The following is a 24,536-nucleotide window of genomic DNA, read 5'->3' on the forward strand; positions in this document are numbered from 1 at the left end:
TGTACATTTAGGAGGAAAGCCAAGTACATCAAAGCACATAAGATTAATAAAATTAATTTAATTTGAGTTGCCATTCATTTAATTAATTTATTTAAATAAAATAAATTAAATAGACTTAAATTTACAAATTACATATTTTATGGGAAATAATGATACCCAAATAGAAGGAAATTTAAAAAATTATTATAATTTTTCGTTTTGACTAAGTATTTTTGTTTTCTTATATTTTATTTAATATCTATGAATTATATTTACGGCTATATATATTTAATTTTTTCCATCAATAAATAGTGAAATATTATTAAATTCATTTAAATAAAGAACTAAAATGCTTCCATCGAAATAAATTATTGTCAATATCAACAAATGATGCTGGTTTTTATTAATAATTTAAATAATTTATATAAAATAATAAACAATTGTCTATCTACTTATAAACTGTTGCTTATAGATACGCAATTATTTACATAAAAAGAACGTGGTTAGGAGAAAATCGGTGATTAAGACGGCGATAAAACGAGGAGAGAATTTGGCGCGAAGAAGCTAAAATATCGCACGGTCTGTTTCTCTGACCCTAGAAAGCCGTGTAAGCAACGGAATTTCCTTTCTTTCTTTCCTCGTTCCCGCGGCCCGGCGTACCGGAACGGTCCCGATTCTCGAAAGTCGACGGTGACGGCCGATACGGGAAGTCGTGTAGGGCCCGCGGTTTTTGACATTAAAAAAACAGAGGGGGACAGATAAAGGCCCAGATTGCCCTTCCCCACGAAGCCCAACCCCGGAGCTCCAGATTTCGGGCGTGATTTGCAGAGAGAATCGAACCAACGAGGAAGAAGAAGGGAAAAAGGGCAAAAAAGAAAAACGAAAACCCCGAAACCAATAAAAGGGATTTATTTACCGAAATCTCAATTCTGTTCTCTCCTCCCTCCCACCCCTTTGAGCCAATCGTAAGTCCGCGTTTCTGTTTCTCTCTGGTTCTCTCTCCGTTTTCTTTTTTGTGATTATTGTTAAGAAAATAAGATTATACAGAAGAAAGAAGATTGCTAAAAATACTGACGGCTTCGATAACCCATCTTTTTCTCTGTCTCAATTTAGGAAATATAAGATTAGGGGAGCAAAATCTGTTGTCTTATTATTATTTTTTTTTAATCTGAAACTCGAGGTTTGTGTGATTCTGGAGATCTAGTGGGACGAGTCTCCAATCAGCTGGGGCGTTTTGGTTTATTGGATTTTGTGGGTGGTCTCAGTTTTCCGGAGAGTTTTCGTTGGCCTTTGGACGAATTCGATATCGGAAGTGGAGTTTCGGATCTCTGTTGGGGTGGAGGTGTTTATCGGTTTTTTGACGGATCGGCTGTTTCCGGATTCGGGACTGGGATATCGTCGTGATTGTGTTTCTTTCTCCTCCCATCCTCCTTTTTTTTTTTCTTCTCATCGTGCATTTGATTTTTATAAATTTTAGTTGTGGATTGATTTTGGTGGTCGAAGAGGTGTTCTTTTCGGTTTTCTCCTGTTTATCGTTTTCGGTTGAAAGATCAGTTTTTTATATTTATCCATCCGACCTGGGGGCTTCCAATTCAGAGACTGGGCGGGCCATTGGGAATTATAAAGGATAGGGTCTCGATTCTTTTGTGTTTGGTTCTGGAGTTGTGTGCTGCGGCGGAGAGGAGGAGCTCAGGGATCTGAAGTGTTCAGATCCGTAGACAATTCCCGTTTTCCGGTTGAATTGCCGGAGACATGTTGGAGGGTCAGTCCTCCTGCTTGGTTTCGAGGGCGTTGCCGAGCTCCTGTGAGAAAGATTGCTTTTACATGAATTATCGCGTCCCCAAGGGCAAGCAGCAACGCCGGAGAAGCGACAGTTCTGGTAACAGGGCTCACCAGTCCGGTGACCAATCGGATACCAATTCTCTCATCCCTCAGCTCGGCCGAGACATTTCCATGTCGTGTTTCGCTCGGTGCTCCCGCTCTGACTACGGAGCACTTGCGTGTATTAACCGTAGCTTCCAGAGTCTTCTGCAAAGTGACGAACTTTACAAGCTTAGACGTCAATTGGGTATATCAGAGCAATGGGTTTACTTCTCTTGCAACGTTCTTGAGTGGGAGGCCTTCGATCCTTATCGAGGGAGATGGATGCACCTGCCTCGCATGCCTGCGAATGAATGCTTTATGTGCTCGGATAAGGAATCGCTTGCTGTAGGAACCCAGCTCCTTGTATTTGGAAAAGAAGTCAATTCCCCCATTATATTCAAGTACAGTATTCTGACTAATTCATGGTCTGCTGACATGAGTATGAACACTCCCAGATGTTTATTTGGTTCTGCTAGTCTGGGTGAGATTGCTATCATGGCTGGTGGTTGTGATGTTCAAGGTAAAATACTTGATTCTGTAGAGCTATATAACTCCGAGAAAGGAACTTGGGAGGATCTCCCGAGTATGAACAAGCCGAGGAAGATGTGCTCAGGTTTTTTCATGGATGGGAAGTTCTACGTTGTTGGTGGTAATAACCTTTCAGAATCTCTTTCTTGTGGAGAAGTGTTCGATATGGAGACGAAGACTTGGACCATCGTTGAGAACATGGCCCCTGCAAGGAGAACAGCAGCGGAACCCCCTTCACTGCTTGCAGTTGTAAAGAATGAGCTCTATGCAGCAGATTACACCGGTATGGAGTTGAAGAAGTATGACAAGAAGGGGAATTCATGGGCAACAATTGGGAGGTTGCCTGAGAGGGCAGTTTCGATGAACGGCTGGGGCCTTGCATTTAGGGCCTGTGGTGAACGGTTAATTGTTGTTGGGGGACCTAGGGGCTTGGGTGGTGGTATCATAGAATTGAATTCTTGGGTCCCAAAAGATGGACCACCCGAATGGAACTTGCTTGCTAGCAAGCATTCAGGGAGTTTTGTGTACAACTGTGCCGTGATGAGCTGCTAAGGAGTTCCTTGAATTTTGCTTCGATCACCGTGTTGTATGCTACAACCCTGGTGTTGCCGAATGGCCTGTATGAGATTTGGTTTTTTCAAAGCCATTGGATTCTGGCTAATGGGTAATCTCTGCCTTTTTTGAAATTTCAGATTTTACTCAAGATTCAAATAGAACGTTTCTTCCATGGGAAGTTGAGAGGGTCCTTTCCTACTATTTTCTTTTTATTTTCACCATTGGATTGGCATTCTGTAGCAATTGTTAATGTTCTGCCCCCTTCATCTGTCTCCATGAGAGCTTCCACTGTTTGGCATCAGGCAGAACTGGGGTAGGTTAATAATTTGGAGAGCCTTAACTGCTAGGTCAGAAGGAATACTTGAGAAAAGGTTTAAGCATAAAGGCAAATAGTGTTGTTTCAATTTCTTATCATCGATGTGCTTTACATTGTCCTTAAGGAAAGAAAAGGGGCCATGATGTTTTTTCTCGCAAATCTCGTCTTTACTTTTGAGAAGCCTCTATTTATTGAATGTGGTGCTGCCTGTACATCTATTTTTTATGCTGTTGCTCAAAAGGTAGTTTCTTAGGATACCGTTTGAATGTTCTCTTGTGTCAGTCATATGCTACCTATGTGAGTTTCATGTTCATTCCTCTCCTCTCTTATGTTATTGTGCTTATGACATGTTTTTCTGAAACTACTATGATGGCTTCTTACCATTTTTTATTTTTTTTTTGTTTTGAAATGGTGATGATTTTATTACGAAGCAAAGCAAAGAGAATACATCAAGGGAGGCCTCAATTTTACCATTTTTGAGCTTCTGACTTACAGAATTGAACTTCCATGTGTAGTGAAGGAAATGTAACATCTCAACTTTATGTTTTCAATTCTTGGACTTTTAGAGAACATGTAGAATGAAAAATAAGTCGTCTTTGCGGATCAAACCAATGGAAACTAAGGACAAAGTAAAATTTATGGAGAATTACAAACATTAAGCTTCTTTTGTTTCTGTCAGTAACTGAAGAATGAGACGTATAGCTTCTTGGTGCATGTTTTACTCCTAGGTCACCTGAAGGCCAAGGACACTGTAAATTCTGCTGGGCTGGAGGCAACAGCAAACAAATGTTATTATCGCTTCTCTATTTTTCATACGTGTAACATTGATGCTTATGTAGTTAAAAATAAAAGATGTAGCTGTAGAGACACTTCATGTTGTTTCAATTTGAGAACAATGATACACCAAAGATGTTTGTCAGTAATTCCTGCTAAGAAATATTACTCTTCACCATGTAAGTTACATACTATGGCAGGGCCCTTACTCTTACTCGTTTGTTCGTTTTTTGTAAAACTTGGACATTTTTGTGACTGATTATGTAACAATTGCCCTGCGTGTTACTCGCATCAAAGTGGGTACTCATAACACTTGATAAGGGTTACTAACTTTTTGTTTGGCAAAGTTGACATTCTGATACTCACTGCTTGATGTTTATGATGTTTTAGCATTCAACACAGATGAAGTTTGTAAAATTCTACCATACACACCGATATCAGAACAACAAACATCCGTAGTAAAACATGTCTGAGTTGGAGGTTTTGTAGTTAAAAACCAGAGTAACTATCTGTTTTGAGCTTGTATTCGCATCTTTCTCTCAGAAAAAAGAAAAACAAGAACCATATTATACCAAAAATGAATTTAAGTGATAGCAGTTGTGAAGTCATAGATATTTTCTGTTCTTTCTAGCTTGTTGGCTTCTACCACCATGCATTTTTAAGTTAATTGAGCTATTCTAAGAATCTGGGGCCTGGGTCTTTATCTCACCCAGGATCCAGGAGAGAATCGGTAATTAGCCTAGCTTACATATATACAGAGGCATAAAATGTCTTATCTAGATTGGCTAGAATGATATGAAGGAAGCAGAAATATGGAAAGGCGATTCATGGCCGTTTTTTTATCTGTCCCAGTTGGCCTTCACAAAAGCTGCTGATTTCTCCATGGCATGAAATATCACTTGTCAAGGCATTTCTTATTTCTATTCAGTTTACATGAAAATGAATGTTAGTCTTCTGCCCGTTTTGTTTTCCCAGTCTAACCCAGGATAGGAAAGCTTAAAATTGAGTTTTCCAGCAGGAGCCATTAATGGAATATTAAATTTCCAAATCCTTGTTTTGAGAACCCATCAAGCTCTTGATAATGGTGGCGTTCTTATCCATAACCCTATCCTGTTACCTGGGACGGGTCAATCCCATCTGTTCTATGACTTTATTTAAATTTTTTTCATAGTGCTGGAAGGACAATCTGTCTGCTGGCAAATATCAATCTATGACCTAGAAGAATTTTTTGATCAGGCTGAACTCTATCAATTTGCTTGTTTTTTTCAACAGAAATGATTGAATATTGAAAATCCACTCAGACTTCAGGCAAGTTGGCTTTTCTTACACCTCCTTTCATCCATTTTAGTTCAGAGACTGCTCGTTTGGGGAAATAGCAGTAGAGAAGACTTAAGAGCTCTCTCTGTATTGTGGGTAGAAACTCTGTTCTGCTGCTGCTCTGACTGTAATCTCCGTAAGATTTCAAAGACGAGTGACTCAGAGCTGGAATGTGAAATTTGCAGAAGCAGAAACATTCTTTCATTGCAGAAACCATGTGTTGAAAACTTGAAACTGCAGCCTTTGAGATCTGCGATCATATACCAAAAACTGGAACTTCATTAGAGCTCAAGCACGAGTTACAATTGAAACAAATATGTCTCAAAATCGAGAGAAACGCTTCAACACCAAAAGAACAGATTTCCTCACGTTTTCGAAATCCAATTGTTTTTTAATAACTAGATTCACATTTTAACATACAAGCATTTTGGTTATAATAGGTTCATATTTTAAATTAAATATTATTATTAATTTTAGTAATATTTAATATATATTTAAAAAAATATAAAGATAATAAGAACGTTCAAATTGTTATGAATTTTGAAAAATAATAATCCAATGAAGTGTTTATTTGCGTAATTTTAATATTTAATTATTTATTATGTATTTTAGAAAAATTGGATATAATCTTGGAAAAAATTCCTTAATTCTATCTGTTGTTTGCAATATTCATAGATCTCAGTCATGTAATGGATACCCAGAGCATGATCGAATCATGCGATGAGAAGCTCATCTGTGAACCTTAGGCAGTTCGACTCTATTCCTTGCTTCCTCTCGGTAAAGGCTTAAAAGCTCACAGCCCTGAGCCCCGCGAGGGAGAGCTCTTTTGGCGAATCGAAGAAGAAATACCAAGCGTGAAGAAAAATTTCGACCGTTGACGACGCGGACCAAGCTTCAGAATATCGAGCTCTAATTTTTCGTGTGAAAATCGTTGATCAGGAACCGGAAGTTCTCTCGGTGATGGCTTGAAAATGGAGAAGACCCTCGTTTTGCCGCCTTTTTCTGATCTCTCCCTGTATCTTCTCTCATTCCTCGGGCAAAAATTTCTGTCGAGAGAAGATCTTTTGTCCTCTTCAAACGTCGTCTCCGAATTGCAAAGGCAGTGTACGGATTTGGAGGTTGGACTCGCAGATCTGAATCAGCGCCTTTTTATCAGTATTGCAGTTTATGCTTCTCGTTCGGAACGTGCTACAGGCGTTCTCGACACAATTAAGGGTGAATTGAGCGATCTGAAGTCGTCTACTTGTGTTTCTGGGGTGCTGATAGGTATGTTCATCTGCTCCTTTGTTTGTTGTTCTTAATTGTTGATATCTAGTTTTTGTTTGAATTTGTGTTTGGAACTGTATTGCTAGATGGAGCGGAAGGAGATGAATTCGGGGGAAGCGAGCAGGTTCTGGCAAAAGAATTGCCGGCTCTTGCCAAAGAAGTGTCAAGAGTGGAGACAGTGCGAGCATACGCAGGTGAGTTCTATTGCTGTCCTTTAAAGTGGGAATTGCTGAAGAATGTTAGTTCACCAAAGGGTTCAAAAACCTTTTCGCAACGAGATATTTCTGAATTTCTTTTGAGATGTTGAATTTACCAGGTGTATTTACATGGAGTGAAGTGCTATTCTGATACCTTGCGATCAATTACTGCCCAAATTACTATTCCATTGACTTATACCTCTAAGAAGAGAAAAGGCTTCTACTTCTTGTAAATCTTGTTTTCATGCGTTCTACTTCTTGTAAATCCTGTTTTCATGCGCTTCTACATAAGCTTTATTGGTGATGGTTAAAATAGTCTTTTCACGAGACGCTTGCATTCTAGGCAGGTGCAAGCTTCTCTTGCTTCCTGACAAATTCTATGAAGGTCTTGTCTACCATTGGTTCATTATGCTAAGTATGCCCTTAAATCAATTGGTCATGTGCGAGCTTTGATAGTCACATGCTTGCAGCCCATCATCTCATGCAATACCTGCACTTATAGTCTGACTGTTACATAAAAGAACTTGTCACCTCTGTCTCCATTGTTGCTGGTTTGAACTCTCCAATTGGTGTCTTGCCGTTCTAAAACTTTTTGTCTGAGTTGCATGACACTTCTGTTGTTCGGAATAAGCAAAAAAGGGTCTAATATATGTAAAAGATGCTAATTTTCTTCTCCCCTAATGTATGCATTTGCCTATGTGTATGCAACAGCATATAGAGTAGATGCTGATGGCGAAAATCTCTCGTTGTTCTCTAATGTGATTTGGCCAAAAGTTGTTGCCTCCTAATGCTTTGCATTTGCCTTTTTTCTGTAGGATTGTAATTTTTTCCTTCCATACCACATAATTTTGCTTCATAAGTTTTCCTAGCAAAAAAATATAATGAAACAGTGTGCTATTGCTAGGGCCTTGCTTGTTATCTCCTGTTTATTTTCATTAACAGTGTTCTAATCGCAGAAACCGCATTGAAGCTGGATACCTTGATTGGTGATGTTGAAGATGCAGTATCATCTTCAATGACCGCACTAAGAAAGTCTTCCTCCACACCTGGTTTAGAAGTAAGCTGCTTTAATGAAACGACCGAGTTCTAATTGTAAATATTTTGTTGCTCCAGCTTTAATTTCTAACTTTCTTAACCTTACTCTAGGAAATGCGACTGCTTGCAATTAAATCTTTGAAACACACAGAGGACATCCTAATTTCTATTACAAAAACACGGCCCCAGTGGACCCATCTTGTCTCCGCTGTCGATCACCGGGTTGATCGAGCTCTAGCTGTTCTGAGACCTCAGGCGATTGCAGATCATAGATCTCTTCTTGCTTCCCTTGGATGGCCACCACCCTTGTCCAGTTCAGCTGTTGAGAAATCATCTCAGCTTTTGAATCCTCTATTTTTTATGGAAGGTGACCTGAAAGACCAATATCGTGAAAATTTCCTTGCACTCTGCCATCTGCAGGAGTTGCAAAGATGCAGAAAATCTAGACAACTTGTTGGGCATAACCTGAAAGTGTCTCTGCAGCAGCCACTTTGGGCAATTGAGGAGCTAGTAAATCCGATCGCAGTAGCATCACAGCGGCATTTCTCAAAGTGGATCGAGAAGCCAGAGTTTATTTTTGCTCTCGTTTATAAAATCACGAGTGATTTTGTTGATTCTATGGATGAGCTTCTCCAGCCTTTAGTTGACAAGGCAAGGCTTGTGGGTTATAGTTGCAGAGAAGAGTGGGTTTCAGCGGTGGTGACCTCTCTCTCTACATACTTAGCTAAAGAGATCTTCCCCACACACCTTGCTCAGCTGTCAGAGGAAAGTACCAGCAATCTATCTTCTCAGGCTAGAATTTCATGGCTTCATCTTGTCGATCTGATGATTAGTTTTGATAAGCGAATTCAGTCTCTACTCACAAGTTCTGGAATCTTAATATCTGTTAAAGAAGAAGAGAATCTAAGGAGGATTTCTGCTATGTCTGTTTTCTGTGACAGACCTGACTGGCTTGAAATATGGGCGCAACTTGAGCTTAGTGATACGCTTGATAAGTTGAAACCAGTGATGGAGGATGAGAGAAATTGGAAAATGAAAATTGACAACTCAGTTCTCTTATCTGGATCAGAAGATTACAAATCTCCTGCAGTTTCAGCTGCTATTCTCAGGCATCTATCAACTCTGGTTGATAGTTGCAGGCCATTACCGAGTATTTTCTTGAGGGCAAGATTCATTAGGTTGGCTGTAGCCCCAGTTATGCAAAATTTTATTGATTGCTTGCTCCGCAGATGCCAAGAAGCGGAGGGGCTTACTGCTTTAGCAGATGATGATGCCTTAGTGAAGGTAACCAGTGCCATTAATGCAGCTCGCTACTGTGAATCTGTCTTGAATCAGTGGGCTGAGGATATCTTCTTCCTGGAAATGGGCGTAGATGAAGCTGGTGAGAACACAGTGGTAGATCCTGGGAGCTTTGTTCTTCAGGAGGAAATAGAGAAATTGCAGCTGTTTCAGACAGAATGGGTGGAGAAGATTTCCACTGTTATCCTAAGGGGCTTTGATGCTAGATGCCGAGACTATCTGAAGAACAAGAAGCAGTGGCAGGAAAAGCGAGAGGAAGGATGGACCGTTTCCCAGACATTCATTGGTGCTTTAGATTATTTGCAAGCAAAGATCTTGAAGCTGGAGGGGGGTATAAATGAGATTGATTTTCTTAGGCTTTGGAGAGGTTTGGCAAGTGGGATTGATCAATTGATTTTCAGTGGTATCTTAATGGGTAATGTGAAGTTCAATGATGGTGGAGTTGAGAGATTGAATGAAGATTTAGAGGTTCTATTTGGTGTTTTCAGAGCTTGGTGTCTGAGACCTGAAGGGTTTTTCCCAAAAGTGAGCCAAGGCTTGAAGTTGTTGAAGATGAAGGATAAGAAGGTTAAAGAGGGGTTTGAGAGAGGAAAGGAGAGATGGTTGAGAGAGAATATGATAAGGCATTTAAGCATCTCTGAAGCGGAGAAGATTATAAAAAACAGAGTGTTCGGGAGCTGAAGATCCCCTTGTTTTTTTATTTCCAATTTTATTTGTTAGTAATTCTTTCATGAAGGATCAAAGCACACTGATATTTATACTTGGGATGCACTCCCACTAATCTATCTTGAGAATTTTTTTTCAAAAGAGTTAATAATCATGCAGCCATCATTCCCGTGTTTTTGCCTGTGGGTTTGTTCCATCATATTTACAGATGAAACGAAGCATACTGAAGTTCAAGTCTCTACACTGCAATGGCAGCTACTGGTTGGCGCTTACACAACACTGTCATGAAATACGTTTGTAGGTCAGTGGTAGATGAGGCGTGGTCATCCAGATTGGGATCTGCAAGATTTGAGGTCTCAGAGTTTGAGCTATGGAAATAGGAAATGAAAAAAAAATAAATGGAAGTTACTTCAACTTAATTAAAACTGTATTCTACAGAGATTCAAAGTAATAATTAAGTCCTCCTTATAATTTGGACTCTAAACTTTACAAATTTCAGGATTATCAAACATTAATATGAGCTGCACAAATCTGATAACCATAAAGAAAATGATACTACTGTAAAAAAAAAAAAATTTTAAGAAACAGAGAAAATTTGACGGCTGATAGTAAAATGGCTAGGCCTAGGTTAGTGTTGGTTAGGATTGATAAAACTTTATTAAAACTCCCGAATTTATTCGATCGAGTTGTACCCAACTGCTAACAGAACTAATCCCCACAAACGTATGTGGCGGGCACGGAGTGGTGCAAAACCTTAAGAGCCAACCTCCCGTTGACGTCCAAGACGGAAAGAAAAACAATGAAATTTGCAAACAGAATCTCTCTATTACTTAAAATCTCTTCATTCTCCGGTTCCATAACCTTTCCTTTCTATCTGTCCATCTTTAAAGAATTACATCTGAAAATCAGGAAACAAACTAGGATGGGATTACCAATATAGCAACCGAGTCTTACTGGAAATAAATTAAACAACTTCGTAACACCTAAAAATTTTAGCAACTGAATAAATCTTATCTCCCATGATTTAAGGAGTATCTTCCGCCTGGGATCTGTGCTCTTTATTTGCATCAATTGCCGGCTACTCAGGAGAACTTGACTCCGACAAGTTTTGAAGAACATAGGCAGCAAATAATTCTGGGTGAAGTTGATTGAGTTCCGAAGCTTGTAGCTAAACAAAATCAGATTGGAGATGATTTTTCCATTGTACTAAAAATTTGTAACAAACTGGTGATCGAGTATCGATGCAATTTCATCTCTTGGGGCTGTATTCTTTGGAACACGAATAACTGCATCTTGTTGGGTAATGGCACTGGTTCTTCTAGAGCATGAAATTGAGTGAGATCTTCAATGTTGAAAACAGGACAGATGTCGTAGTCAGCAGGTGACTCAATGACCTAGGCGTTAGGACCCAACTTCTTAACTACCTTAAAAAGTCCTGCACGTTGAGTATGTAACTTGTTGAAACTCCCAGGAGGAAAAGGTTTAGGCTTTAATCGTATAAGAACCATGTCGCCAATCTGAAATTGCCTGTCCTTCCGCTTAGTATTTACAACGGTAGAATATGCTTCCGTGCTAAGGGAGAGACGCCGCTTAACTTCCTTATGGATATCCTTCATGTAACTAGAGAAATCCAACACAACTTCACTGGGTCTAGAAGGCAATGTTAGAGTGTGGAGGTCCAGTGGAGTGTTGGGGCGAAAACCATATACCACTTCAAATAGTGTGCAACCAGTGGAACGATTAACAAAGTTATTGAAAGCAAACTTAGCTTGCAGTAACACGAAATCCCAACTTGCCGTATGGTCTGCTACTAAACATCTTAATAAATTTCCTAAACTCCGGTTGGTCACTTCGGTTTGAGGATGAAATGCATTGGAAAACAGTAGCTTTGTCCCCATTTTTGCCCACAAAGTCTTCCAAAAATAACTCATGAATTTAACATCCCTATCGGACACTATGGTAATTGGAAAACCATGTAGCCGAATAATTTCTTGGAAAATAGTGCCGCTGTTTTGGATTTATCGTAAGTCTTGTGACAAGGAATGAAACTAATGTGCTGCCAAGGCCCATATGGAATGGTGGGGGGGGGGGGGGGGGGGGGGGGGGGGGGGGGGGGGGCGTGTATGGCGACCCGTTTGCTGTTTGGTGCCTTTGTTTATTTGACAAATTCGATAACGAATGACAACTTTATGCACACCGCGACGTAGTCGAGGCCAGAAGAACTTGTCAGAGACCATGGCAAATGTTTTATCAACACCGAAATGCCTTGCTAAGCCCTCTGAAAGAGCCGCACATAATAGATAGTCGAGTGTCGTTGAACAGAAAACCATCTTTGACTGAGAATTCATTCTTAGTTGCATTCGTGTTTTCCGTGAGCTGATACCAAATAAGTTCAAAGTTGGCATATGTAGAATATTGCTGCTTAAGACTGTCGAATTCCAAAGTATTAACATACGATATCACCAGCAAATGGGGCTGCCTGCTTAATGCGTCTGTGACTCTATTTTTAGTTCCAGACTTATGCTTAATAACGAACTCAAATTGTTATAGAAAATCCATCCACCAAGCATGCCGTGCGGTCATCTTACTTTGAGCATTCAATTGTTTTAACGAATCGTGATTAGTAAAGAGAACGAATTCTCTATGAATCAAGTAACGACACCAATTTTTAAGAGCTTGAATCAAAGCATAAAATTCCATATTATACACTGAATAGCGTCGATGGGCCTCATTGAGTTTCTGGCTATAGAAGGTAATAGGATGTCCTTCTTGGCTGAGTACTCCTTCCACACCTACCTGCAATGCGTCACATGCAACTTCAAATATTTTGGAAAAATCTGGAAGCTTCAAAACAGGAGTTTCTCCCATTTTCGTTTTGATCTCATTGAAGGCGTTATTGGCAGATGCAGTCCACAATTTTTTTTTTTTGACTTCAAACACTCAGTGATGGGAGCCATGATGGTATTGAAGTTTCGTATAAAACGTTGATAGAATGTTGCCAGCCCATGAAAGCTACGCACTTCAAAAAAATTGCGAGGAGTCGGCCAACTTTTAATTGCTTGAACCTTGGCAAGATCGACTTCTACCCCTTGGTCTGAAATGATAAACCCCAAGAAGTACACCCGCTTCTTCATAAAAGAACACTTGCCACGGTTTACAAAGAGTTGTTCTCTTTTAGTGTTTCCAGGACTTGCTGCACATGGTCTAAATTATCCTACAAACAATGGCTGAAAATTAAAATGTCATCGAAATAAACAACTACGAATTTGCCCAAGAAAGGTTTGAGTGCATGTGTCATGACAAGCATAAATGTGCTTGGCGCATTGGTTAGTCCGAAAGGCATGACCAACCACTCAAATACTTTTGTTTTGAAAGCCGTCTTCCAATCGTCGTCGGGACGGATTCGAATTTGATGATACCTGCTACGAAGATCAATTTTTGTAAAGATGGATACTCCACTCAATAAATCTAACATGTCATCAAGCTGGGGAGTAGGAAATCGGTACTTCACCATTATTTTGTTAATCACTCGGCTATCGACGCACATCCTCCAAGTATTGTCTTTCTTGGGTGTAAGTAGAACTGGTACGACGCAAGGGCTAAGACTTTCTCGGATGAATCCATTGTCAAGCAATTGCTGAATTTGTCGATTTAGTTCTTCATTTTCTGTGGGACTCATATGGTAATGTGGTAGGTTGGACAAGGAAGAACCTGGGAGTAGATCAATGGCATGTTGAACCGCTCGTAATGGGGGTAGCTGTCTCGGCATCTCATCGGGCATAATGTCTTAGAACTTCTCTAGCATCTTCTTAAATTCGTTGGGGATAATACTGTCATCTTGTTTAACTTCTCGGTTCACCACCAACAACACTAGTTGTTCTCCTTTTAGAGCTTGAGTAAATTGCTGAATGGTTAGTACTGGAACAACCTTTGTTTGTTTCGGTTGTGTTTTAAACTTAGAAATCTGCAAAGGGTCTAAAACGAATTTCTTGCCATTAAATTTAAAAGAGTAAGAATTGGCATACCCATCATACAACACCTTTCTATCATAGAGCCAAGGTCGACTTAACAATAAGTGACAAACGGTCATAGGGATATTATCACACCAGGCCTCATCCGTATAGTCTCTTCCCAATGCAAACTTCACCAAGCAACGATGCTTTACCAAGATGGGGTTATCTTCGTTAACCCAACTTACTCGATACGGAATGGGGTGTTTTGCAACTGTCAAACCCAAACGCTCCACCGCACATTAGAGATTACATTCATTCCACTCCCGTTGTTAATGATGACATTTACAGCACGACCACTATGCTCCATACGGGTATAGAAATGTTGGTGCGCCTCCAATCAGAACCACCGCCTTTGATCTTCTTCTTAGTGCCAGTCAAAATTCGGTGGATCACACAATTGGGCAGATCGGTTGCTTCCAAGTGCAAAACGTCATCTTCTCCGTCACTTTATTTGTATTATTCTTCTTCAACTCCTTCAACTGCATCAACCATGTTAAGTTTTTTGCCACACACAAAGGCCATTTTTTTTCTTTTGTAGGACAGACTACAACAAAATTTCCAAACCCCTTGCACTTGTAGCATTGTGGTCCATCACCCGTAAGTTTGGCATTTCCTCGTTGGTCAATCACTACGGCGTGTCTACCTTGGTCAGTGGCCAGAGGTGGTTTCTGGAATTGTAGTGTTGATGCACGTTCTTGCCTGGGTTCCGTAGATGACGGCCGTCTCCCGTGGAAGAATCCCAGTTGCTTTTCAACTCATAAGGCCAATTGATAAGCTTCATCAACATTTAGAAGCCGCGCTATCAACATATCTTTTCGCAGCTCATTACGTAAGCCCGTGCGGTAATGAGCCAGCATTTGTTGATCATCTTCCACCACTTTGCTGCGAACAATCAGTTCATGAAAATGGTCCGTATATTGGTCGATAGTCAATATTCCTTGCCTCAGTTGCAACATCTCTTCAAACATAATTTGCTCGTAGTCATTAGGCAAATATTTCTTCCCAATTAGACACTGGCGAACAATGAGTATGACATAGTTGTTCTTCCATGCTACCCCACTAGGTTCATGCATGTCCTTTTAGTTTTATACGAACATAATAAACTTTTCTATCCTCGACACGGAGAACCAATCAAAATAATCTTCATGGCCGTCAACAATCTTCAAACGCATTGGGATCCAACTTCCCAAACAAATCTGGGACCTCTACCTTTTATTCACTTGCTAGTTCATCACGAGGGTAACTGTCACCAAATCCCTTGTTTTTCTCCCTTTATTTTTCATCCTCTTGGTTCCCTTCACTGCCTCCCAATGAGGTCTACCTATTTTGAGGTCCAAACTCATCTGGAGTTTGACGTTCCGCCGTTGTATCCAGCATTTTATTAATTTTTCCAAAACAGATGCAATTGGTTGATCTCGCGTTCGACATTTCTCATCCAGCATTTGATTAATATTTTCCAAAAGATATCCAAGTGGTTGATTTGCGCTGGAAGCTGGGGTAGAAGTGTTTGGGTTTTGGTTATTCCACGTATTGTACGAATTACCGATGCGAGTATGAATTGCGTTCCTTAAAGAAAGAAACCTTACCAGAATGCTTTCGAACGAGACGCCTCGGCGTCTGGGTGTTTTGCAGAGGAGATAAATCCTTCGTCTACGGCGTCCGCTGTTTCTGGAATCAGAGATGGTCGCAGAGTGGCAAAGAAGAAATTTTTTTTCTGGAAACGCCGAGTGATGGTGTAGTCGCCGGAGCCGGAGCCGGAGCCGGAGGTTGAAACGAGACAGGGGACGGAAGACGAACGAGACACCTCGGCGTCTGTGTGTTTTGCAGAGAAGGAAATAAACCTTCGTCGACGACGTCCTCTGTTTCTGGAATCAGAGGAGGTCGCAGAGTGGCAAAAAAGAAAAAAATTCTGGAAACGCCGAGTGACGGTGTCGTCGCCGGAGCCAGAGGGGACGAAAGAATTTGTTTTTTTTTTTTTTTTGGAACGGCGATTTCAGTATCGGTATGTACGCTCTGATACCAAAATGGTGCAAAACTTCAAGAGCCAACCTCCCCTTACGTCCAAGAGGGAAAAAAAATAAAATTTGCAAACATAATCTCTCTGTTACTAAAATCTCTTCATTCTCAGGTTCGATAACCTTTTTTTTTGTCTGAAATTCGGCAACTGCTTGTCCTTTATATAGCAACGATTCTAAAGATTTTAGCAACTGAATAAATCCTATATCCCATGATTTAAGGAGTATTTTCCGCCTGGGATCTATTTGCATCACGAGCCTGTGGCCTTTGCCTCGGCCTTCTCGTGAGCGCAGAGAAACGTCTCCATCTGTTTGTTTTAGATTCGTTCTATTCAGCACAAGGCCGTAGCTTCAGAGAGAGAGAGAGAGAGAGAGAGAGAGAGAGCGAGAGCGAGTTTGTTTTGAACGAAGAAGGGAGATGGGAAGGATATTTACGGTCGAACTAGAAGGAAGGATATACAGCTGCAAGCACTGTCAAACCCATCTCGCCCTTTACGAAGAAATTGTCTCCAAGGTATGTATCCGTCTTCCATGGCCCACATTATGGTATTTATTTCATCCATCTTCTGCATTTTGGAGCCTTGTACCTGTTCAAGATATTCTCTCTTATTCTACCATAAACAAACCCAGCAATTGAGACTATTTCGATCATTTTTCCTGTTGATTTTGCGTGCAGAGAAGCGAAATCGTCAATCAGTAGGGAACCATCATAATTTTGCTAATATCAATGTGGGTGGATGAGAAAGTCCTTCCACCCATTAATTTTTTTGATCTGGATCAAACTCGGTCTGTTGCTGCAACTGACTGAGCATTACCGTATCAGCAAGGCTGTCATTATATTATTAAATTTATAAACCTTAAAGGTTCCTTTAGTCTTTGTTTGATCTATATGTCGTCTTCCGTCTACCCTACAGCGCTTTATGTCTAAGCATTTCAAGGTTTTATCTGCTCATTTTACTGCAAGATTGAAGAAGCCGGTCACTTGTTCTTGAGCTTGTGCTTCACCCGTCGTAAACTGTGATACCCTGTGTTAATTAAATTTGGCTGTCTTCCTTGCATGGTGCAAAGGTTCCCATTCTCCTATTGAACGAAATGGAGTAGTTTTGGTAGAACAGATGAGAGTTGGCTCTTTTGATCACGCTTTGCATTATAAAAATTCTTAGATGAGCTAGTAAAATGCACCAGAAAGGGTTCTCTGGGTCATAATTATCTTCTCTCTACTTGAAACCATTTGTAATTTAGTCTCAGTAGTTTTTTCTGAGGCTAAAAACTTTCTGGTTTTGCAACATTATTGACTTGAAGCAAGTGGAGAACTTAGGAATTGAAGCAAAACTGCGATTTCCATTACCTTTTAATTTGCATTTAGCGAGTAAACTTGTTTATCATATAATAAGTTGTTCTTCATGTATGGGAATTTCATCTAATGAATCTAGAGAAATACAGTACAAACACACTTTGTACATGGGTTTGAAGATGACTAGTAAAGCAACTTGTCTTGATTTCTTTTCTGTGCATTGGTTGATCTCTGATGTATCATTTTAGTGCTCAGTTCTAGTAAGTTTGTCCAGCACAATCGACAATGACTGACTTGACAAATTGATCTGTGCTGTATCATTCAGTTCTTCCATTGCAGTCATGGGAAGGCTTACCTCTTCAGTAATGTGTAAGTCTCTTTGCCTTCTCTCTGCTTCTTTTTTATTTTCATTGTGTTTTATTTCCTTAGGCTTTGTAATATTGTAGTTCTATTGGTGATGTTCAAACAAGAAAATGAAATGAAGTACCGTGAAATAAAGAACTCTGTCTGTGTCTTCAATGTTGTTTGGTTCCAGCTTTAATTAATATACCAGTGGAAGAAGGGTGAACTGGGTAATGGAGATTAGTATTGAATTGTACAGTGACAAAACCAAAGTGGATGACCAGACTGGTGCAATATCAGCTTTACTGGGCCACTGGCTGCCTTGCTTCTGCTTCGCCCTTCCATTTGTTAATCAAGCCTTGATCTTCATCAAGATGTTCATATTTTAGGCTAAATCATCTTATCCTCACCCTTCCAAACTGGTCCACTCCTTTTCTCTTTGGTTTTGTGTAACTTTCTTGATCTGATGGTTGTCAGTGTGAATATCTCAGTAGGAGATAAAGAAGAGAGGATAATGATGACTGGAATGCATACCGTCTCTGACATATTTTGTGTTCGATGTGGGTCAGATGTGGGTTGGAAATATGTAAGACTCAAGAGCTGAAGGTTCTTGAATTCTGGATTTTATGATATATAGAGTTCAATCACATTTGATGTGCACACAATATTATGCAGGAGGCTGCCCATGACGAAAGCCAAAAGTATAAAGAAGGGAAGTTTATCCTTGAAAGGTACAACTTACATGAAGATTATCTGATTTTGAAGATCCTTTGCTGAGGTTTATCTTCTTTCTTTCTTGAATGTTTTAAATTCGATTCTTACTTCTTCTCCAGGTTCAAGGTATCAGGTTCTGATGGATCAAACTACTCGATAAACCATGAAGCTCTGACTGGAAGTGATGCAGATGATGTTTGACGAGTGAAGAGCTTGGGGTAGCATTACTATTAATTTGCAGACGATTCTTCCGTTCTTGCATTCGAGTTCTTTTTTCTTTGGTCTTGAATTGCTATATGACCAACTGAGCTCTTGAATAAAAAGAAACTGGTATTCGTTAACAGTGTAGTGATTCCGAAATAATACAGATGACCATTTTTTGGTGTTTGATATTCACTCAGGTGATCATTTTCATGCCATAGATTATGTGTATGAAATCATAAATCGATAAATCCTTGATGAAAGAAACGGGCATTACTGAGTTTCCTCAGTATTCCAAGTGAAATTGGTCGTGCCCATAAGAGAGCTGCCATGATCAGAAGGTATTTGAAGCTGCGACTGAATTGTAACTATGCAACTTATTTTACTTTCTTCTAAATTCATTTATCGGAGAAGGAATATGAGATGAGACAAGCTCGACCCAGCTCAGTTTGATAAATACTGATCTCCATCAAAACATGTACTTTTCCTGAAAATTATCAGGTGGGCACTGTTTGAAATGTATCAGATTTCTGGGGAGTAAGATGTCTTGTTCGATACCAAATACAATGTCATATGGATTACTGTCATTTTGTTTAATTTGCAGCGCCGAGTTTGGTAAAGGAAGAAGAGTTGCAAACCTCTGAAACTGAACTATCCCGTCTACTTTGATCCTTTCTCAGATTAAGAAACTGTATCCGTTAATCTCAGTCAATCCTTCACAAAACGGAAGCACGGAGAATTTGAGGAAATGGGATTCAGTGCCACTTCGTTTCCACCATTCATGGCGGTATTTTAGGCTCGACCCACGCGCGCTACAAGTTTGGCTTCCACTCTCTCTCCACTCCACTTCCAAAGGCTTTCTTCCTCGATACCAACAAAACAGCTTTTCTCTTTTAAGCTCTCCTACAAAAAAAAAAAAAATGTCTTGAAATTTGACATTTCTCGAGCTTTTCAGCCGTAAAATGATAAAAAAATTTCCTTCGCTAAATCCGAAGCCACTCCCCAGAAAATCCATCACTTAAAAAGCGTTATCTTCGCCTCCTTTCGAAAACTATGGCTTCTGAATCCTTCACTCAGGTTTCGCTGGTGTAGGCGTATCTAGGCCTGTTGGGCATCGGACCGATCTTCGATCCCAAAACCCGAACCTGAAAAAACCTAATTCATCAAACTCGAACCCAACCATCCTTATAACCCGATCTATCTCAACCTCATTTTATATCTTTGTCACATATCTGGGTTGGGTTGGGGTTGAAAAAACCCGTCCTCCACATGTTTTAACGGTGGCTTTCCTGATCCTTGGATCAAGATCTGACGTTCGAGATCATCTCAACGCACGTTCGTGCACACGTAACGTAATTAACTAACCCTATTCGGATTAAAATATAATCTCAGATTTATTTAATTAAAATTAAGGACGTAGGATTATGTTATCAAGGTGTTAACTAGAGTTTTTTACTTGTTTTAAGGGCGATCCGGAACTTAATCTAATCCGTTAAAAAGACGCTTTCCCAGGCAGATCCGAGCCATTTCTATAGAAGAGAAGAAAGGAATCCTTTGACCGTTGTTTCTTCTTTAGACCTAAATCTGACGGTCCACATAACTCCTCGATCTCTTGACTTTCCATCTGAACCATAAACGTGGCACATCCGAAAGAATGCGTCGTGGGGTTGATAATTTGCCACATTTGGTAATGTCAGCACCACGAGCAGTTTCCCATTTTTATATCCTTTCGCCAGCCAAAGTACACGTGGCACGTGCAAGTGTCCGATCCTATTGAGATTTTCTGCGCCGTCGATGTGGATTTGGCACCCCGAGATCGAATCCAGAGCCATAGAAAAAATTAGGGTCTTTTGAATGAAAGGAATTGACATTGGCAACCCTGTCGACAAACGCCTTTGTCGGAATCACGGGTTTTTGCGGAGGGTAGTTAAGTAAAAGAGTGGCAATGAACCCTCTTTAGATACTAATAATCCATCCACGCCACTTGTATCCGAAATTACCAAATACCAGTTAGAGAAAAAAACAAAACCGAAACACGAGCCGCGAACGCTCACCCACGTATCGGACCGACGATCTCGTTACTCATTTATCGTATCGCGGGAATTTCTCCGTTTTCTCTATTTTTATCCATCTGTGTGCTTACTCTCTCAAGTCACAGTTTACCATTTATTCGCGAGATCTTTTCCGTCTTTTCTCACCTCTCGTCTTCTTTTTGACCGTAACTTCTGCTCTCTCTATAAAATCCCTCTTGCTACTCTCCCTCGCTCGCATCAAACCAGTGTGACTCGCTGCACAGATTCTTCCAATATAATTTTTTCTTTCTCTGCAAGATCCTTGGTTGTCTTCAGTAATGGCGGAGGCGGAAACGGCGAGGAAGAGATTCAGGGAGGAGAAAGCGGAGTCTGGGGACAATGGTCACGGTACCGACACGAAGCGGCAGTGTTCCTTGAACAAAATTCTGTCGCTTCTGGAGTCGGAAGAAGAAGAGCCCACTGAGGATCTCTCCTCCATCATCACCACCCTTCAACAAGAGCTCTCGTCTTCCTCTTCCTCCTCGTCGGACGCCGGCGCAGAGTGTTTCCCAGAACCCGGGATGGAACCCTCGTCGGGGACAGTGGAACAGGCCCCGGTGAAAGGAGACGAAGAAGTAGAGGTGATGAAGCATCTACTGGAAGCTTCCGACGACGAGCTGGGGATTCCGTGTTCCGAGACTCGGCGCGTCGGGGAAGCGGAGGATGAGTCAAGGGGGGTCGGGGAGATTCTGAGCTACGATGGGTTCTGGGAGTTTGAAGACGAAGCTGCCAATTACTATACCTTGTTGCAGTTGGAGCTCTTCATGACTTAACCGGAATGCCGGCGAGGATGATCAAATTTTTATTTTTTTAGAAAAAAGGGGGACCTTTTGTAGTGTAGGCTCGGTTAATTAATCCTCAGATGAACTTCCCCATTTATTTTGTAAAAAAATCTACAGAAGAAGACGACGAGCACGGAGAATCTCTTACTCTATAACGTTCTTAACTCTCCTCAATGCTAATATGCGCAGTGCGCCGTCCCTGACTAAAATCTATTCAGCTCTCCTTGTGGAGTTTTTAAGTCACAAAACTCAAAAACCGAGGTTCCCCGATATTTAACTCTTCTCATCCCGCGTCTAAAATGCGCCTAAGGTGACGACGACAGGAGGTGGCCCCAGTTTGAGGTGACAGGTCACGAGTCGAGTCACTGTGATCTAACACGTCAGAACCACATGGGTCTTGCTGTACGTCGTTTGTCAGTTGTTGCCACGTAGTGATGCTGATTCGTCATATCTAATGCTGCGAAAGGATAGGACGTGCCGTCGATGTCCGCCACGTACAAATAAAATTTTATTTTCAAATATGAATGGCTCAAAATTCGAATTTCAGTTATTTCTCTGACCTCTGGTTCCACCCAAAAATGGAGGATTTGGATGAAAATAGGAAATGCACAACAAAAAAATAGTCGCTCTCGTTTGAAAATCTGGGATCCCTGGTTTGAAGAATCAAATTGCTGAATAGACGCGGAGTCGGTTAACGAATCTGAATCTACCAGAGGACCTGCTTTGAATAGTGAACCGTCTCCTCCGCGCCAGATTAATAGGAGGGAATCGCGTGGCTTCTACAATCTGAATCTGCACGGTGTTTCTCAATATCTTCAACTAAATCGGCTGAAATCGTGCAGGTGAGTCGGATATCCTTGAATCTGAGCTGGGTTTGAATCAGTTCGGAAGAATTTGGAGCAGGAGAAAACTGCGACCACAATCCGGAGTCGAGACTCTGACGCTTGTTTGGTTGTGAAACCTTGATAAAGAAACGTACAGAAAAGAACAGATTTTCATAGCGACGATTCCTCCAAGTCCAAACAATCAGGGCCCGGAAGTCGAAACAAGATCATTTACTTTGACAGATTCGTTGTCCAGGTGAAGCATTCAAATTCTGTGGATAAAAAACAAGTTGATAAAGTTGTTGATTCAGATATGTGTTCGATGCAAAGGCTAAAGCTTCTACCCTTTGCGGTACGTAACGCGGGAGAACAGGCGTATTTGTGGGGGGGCATTCCAAGCTTCGAGCATTTAAACACGTAGCTAATCAGCCGGCAATAATTTTGTCGAACAGCTGGGGGGTCCTCCGGGGACTTCCATCTCCCTGCGTCCGGCAGGGGATAGTTTGGCCGTGTCTATTGCGGCCAAAATGTTCCTAACTCTCGTATCCTTAATTCGCGGGGGCCACTATCGGACTGGTTACGGTCATCAAATGACGACAAGCACTGCCAACGGTGCCAACTACCAACCAATTTTATTAGCTCAAACGTCCGCCTCACCGGCGACCCTCCGTCGTTTCAGTCACAAGGGGTCTGCAGCTCTGCTTTCGGTTTGTTTTTTTCTTTCCGAGGATAAACAATTACTGGGTTTCCATTTCCGATCGTCGCCTTTTGGGGTTACCTGAAAACAAGACGGTGGCAGGTTACAGGTGATCATTGAAGGATGAAATCTGAGAATTCCCATAAAACATACCGAAATCGGTGGAGCCACTCAGTCCCCATCCTCGGCTGCATCTCTTCCCATGTTCTGCACCCCTCTGTCTCGAACAATTCATCCATTCCTCAAAGTTATGTTTTCCGGAAATGATCTCAGTACGAGGCAAAAATCAAACGAACAAAATCCTGCAAATGAAATCAGAAATCTCTTCTCCATCAAGGGTCTTGGATTCTTTAAAATTAACAAATCCTGAAGAGCGATTGACGAAAGTAAGAAACAGGGAATCGTCTTTCCTGTGGTCTGTGCTGTCAATGCCGGAAATAGACTGGAAGTAAGAGGATAGGACCCTGTGGCAAAAATTAAATACAAAAAGTAGTCCTTTCCGACGTAAAAATCGTTCATCTCGTAAATCCCGTCTCGTTTTACGATACGAGAGAACGAAGAATCTGTCTCCAGAGTTTAAAGCGGATTGCAATCGCATGCACCGTCCTTTATGCCTACCTTTCCCGAATCTCTACAGTGTCACGTGGGTGGGAAGTGTCGCATTTTGTGGTACGAGACGAAATATTGAGAAAGCGCGATATTGGTTCTCCGGCGACCAGGCGGGTCACGTCACGTCGTCGGTGCGGATTCTTTGCGGGGTCTAAAACGTTTCTGGAATAAGAGAGTTGAAGTCCGACGGAAAGGCGGGGAAGGAGCCTAACCGCAACCACCTTGACTCTCGCTGTAGAGTGTAGGGAGAGGGATCTTAGGACGGGGAGAGGACCCACCTGAGTTTTCCAATGGGCCTAATCACAAAAGCATAAATCCATGTGGCAAGCCCATGGATCACCACCTGGCCCAATCTCAACATTGAAACAGTAGCCGTCGGCGGAATTCATGGACCGAAAACGATGGTTGGTAAATGCAGCCAAAATAACTGAACCAAAACCATCTTCAATCCCCTCTCTGGAAAACCAGTTCTGCTCCAATTAACTTAAAGAAGCCTGACGTCTCTGCACCAGACAAATCTACAACAAGTTCATCATTAATGGAGTCTCTCTACTTTATTCAGGGTATCTTTCTGGTCCTGTTGAAAGGCACGGCCATCGACCCAGTTCGAAGCTCAGATATTTTTCCACATAGAGATCTTTAAAGTTTACACCTCATATAGAGAAAGTCGCGGATTGTTACCCAGATGCAGAACAAGTGGGACCCTGTCGAAATAATCTTTCTTAAAACCAGTTTTGTCTTTACCTCGTCATTTTGATTGATTTCTTTCTCTGTTTACCTATTTAAGCAGCATCCTCCCTATCTCTACTACTACTCTCCGTTTCGAGCTGAAGTGTGCGCACGCGAGTCTGTCCTAGTTTTTGTTCTGTAATGGCTGGCAGGAGATCGACCGGTTCAAGCAGGATCACTGATAATGAGATTTACGAGCTCGTCTCCAGACTGGAAGCTGTGTTACCGGAGCTGCATCAGAAAAACACGAATAGGGTATGTTACGACTATTTGATCAAGCAAAATCGAGATTTTCTGAGTTTTTTCTGCTTGTTCCAGTCTATGACTCACCTAAAAAGTTTCAGAAAACCAAATCTCTCAACTGAATTATTGAACGAAGAAAACTCCATGCAGAAGACAGTGAAACATGCTTTTCTGTTGATTGCAGGGATCAGCATCCAGAGTCTTGA

General features: G+C 41.1%; 4 protein-coding genes across 4 annotated transcripts; all 4 read left to right on the forward strand.

Moving 5' to 3' along the window:
• Positions 1-769: 769 nt before the first annotated feature.
• LOC137936134 (F-box/kelch-repeat protein SKIP11-like) lies at positions 770-3,596 on the forward strand. Its single transcript, XM_068780690.1, has one exon. The coding sequence runs from the start codon at positions 1,732-1,734 to the stop codon at positions 2,920-2,922; it is 1,191 nt and encodes a 396-aa protein (XP_068636791.1). The 5' UTR covers positions 770-1,731; the 3' UTR covers positions 2,923-3,596.
• Positions 3,597-6,113: 2,517 nt separating this feature from the next.
• Positions 6,114-9,933, forward strand: LOC137936528 (RINT1-like protein MAG2). The gene is made up of 4 exons (XM_068781250.1): positions 6,114-6,598; positions 6,685-6,792; positions 7,752-7,852; positions 7,942-9,933. The coding sequence occupies exons 1-4, from the start codon at positions 6,304-6,306 to the stop codon at positions 9,808-9,810; spliced, it is 2,373 nt and encodes a 790-aa protein (XP_068637351.1). The 5' UTR covers positions 6,114-6,303; the 3' UTR covers positions 9,811-9,933.
• Positions 9,934-15,148: 5,215 nt separating this feature from the next.
• LOC137936761 (protein yippee-like) lies at positions 15,149-18,477 on the forward strand. The gene is made up of 5 exons (XM_068781626.1): positions 15,149-16,337; positions 17,443-17,486; positions 17,937-18,045; positions 18,135-18,190; positions 18,293-18,477. The coding sequence occupies exons 1-5, from the start codon at positions 16,242-16,244 to the stop codon at positions 18,372-18,374; spliced, it is 387 nt and encodes a 128-aa protein (XP_068637727.1). The 5' UTR covers positions 15,149-16,241; the 3' UTR covers positions 18,375-18,477.
• A 2,171-nt stretch (positions 18,478-20,648) lies between these two features.
• Positions 20,649-21,383, forward strand: LOC137937648 (uncharacterized). The gene has a single exon (XM_068782754.1). The coding sequence runs from the start codon at positions 20,725-20,727 to the stop codon at positions 21,217-21,219; it is 495 nt and encodes a 164-aa protein (XP_068638855.1). The 5' UTR covers positions 20,649-20,724; the 3' UTR covers positions 21,220-21,383.
• The last annotated feature ends 3,153 nt before the right edge of the window (positions 21,384-24,536 follow it).

The sequence above is a fragment of the Aristolochia californica genome, unplaced genomic scaffold, assembly GCF_029961685.1.
Source record: "Aristolochia californica isolate CCGP_79_NKW_82.1479 unplaced genomic scaffold, dmAriCali1.0.hap1 SCAF_7, whole genome shotgun sequence".
Taxonomy (NCBI): Eukaryota; Viridiplantae; Streptophyta; class Magnoliopsida; order Piperales; family Aristolochiaceae; genus Aristolochia; species Aristolochia californica.

Excerpts from the sequence above, each read along its gene's own strand:
- LOC137936761 (XM_068781626.1), top strand. The coding sequence starts at position 16,242 with ATGGGAAGGATATTTACGGTCGAACTAGAAGGAAGGATATACAGCTGC. Across the intron at positions 18,046-18,134 it reads CAGATGTGGGTTGGAAATAT|GAGGCTGCCCATGACGAAAG; the intron begins GTAAGACTCAAG and ends AATATTATGCAG. Across the intron at positions 18,191-18,292 it reads GGGAAGTTTATCCTTGAAAG|GTTCAAGGTATCAGGTTCTG; the intron begins GTACAACTTACA and ends CTTCTTCTCCAG.
- LOC137936528 (XM_068781250.1), top strand. The coding sequence starts at position 6,304 with ATGGAGAAGACCCTCGTTTTGCCGCCTTTTTCTGATCTCTCCCTGTAT. Across the intron at positions 6,599-6,684 it reads TGTTTCTGGGGTGCTGATAG|ATGGAGCGGAAGGAGATGAA; the intron begins GTATGTTCATCT and ends CTGTATTGCTAG. Across the intron at positions 6,793-7,751 it reads GACAGTGCGAGCATACGCAG|AAACCGCATTGAAGCTGGAT; the intron begins GTGAGTTCTATT and ends TTCTAATCGCAG.
- LOC137936134 (XM_068780690.1), top strand. The coding sequence starts at position 1,732 with ATGTTGGAGGGTCAGTCCTCCTGCTTGGTTTCGAGGGCGTTGCCGAGC.
- LOC137937648 (XM_068782754.1), top strand. The coding sequence starts at position 20,725 with ATGGCGGAGGCGGAAACGGCGAGGAAGAGATTCAGGGAGGAGAAAGCG.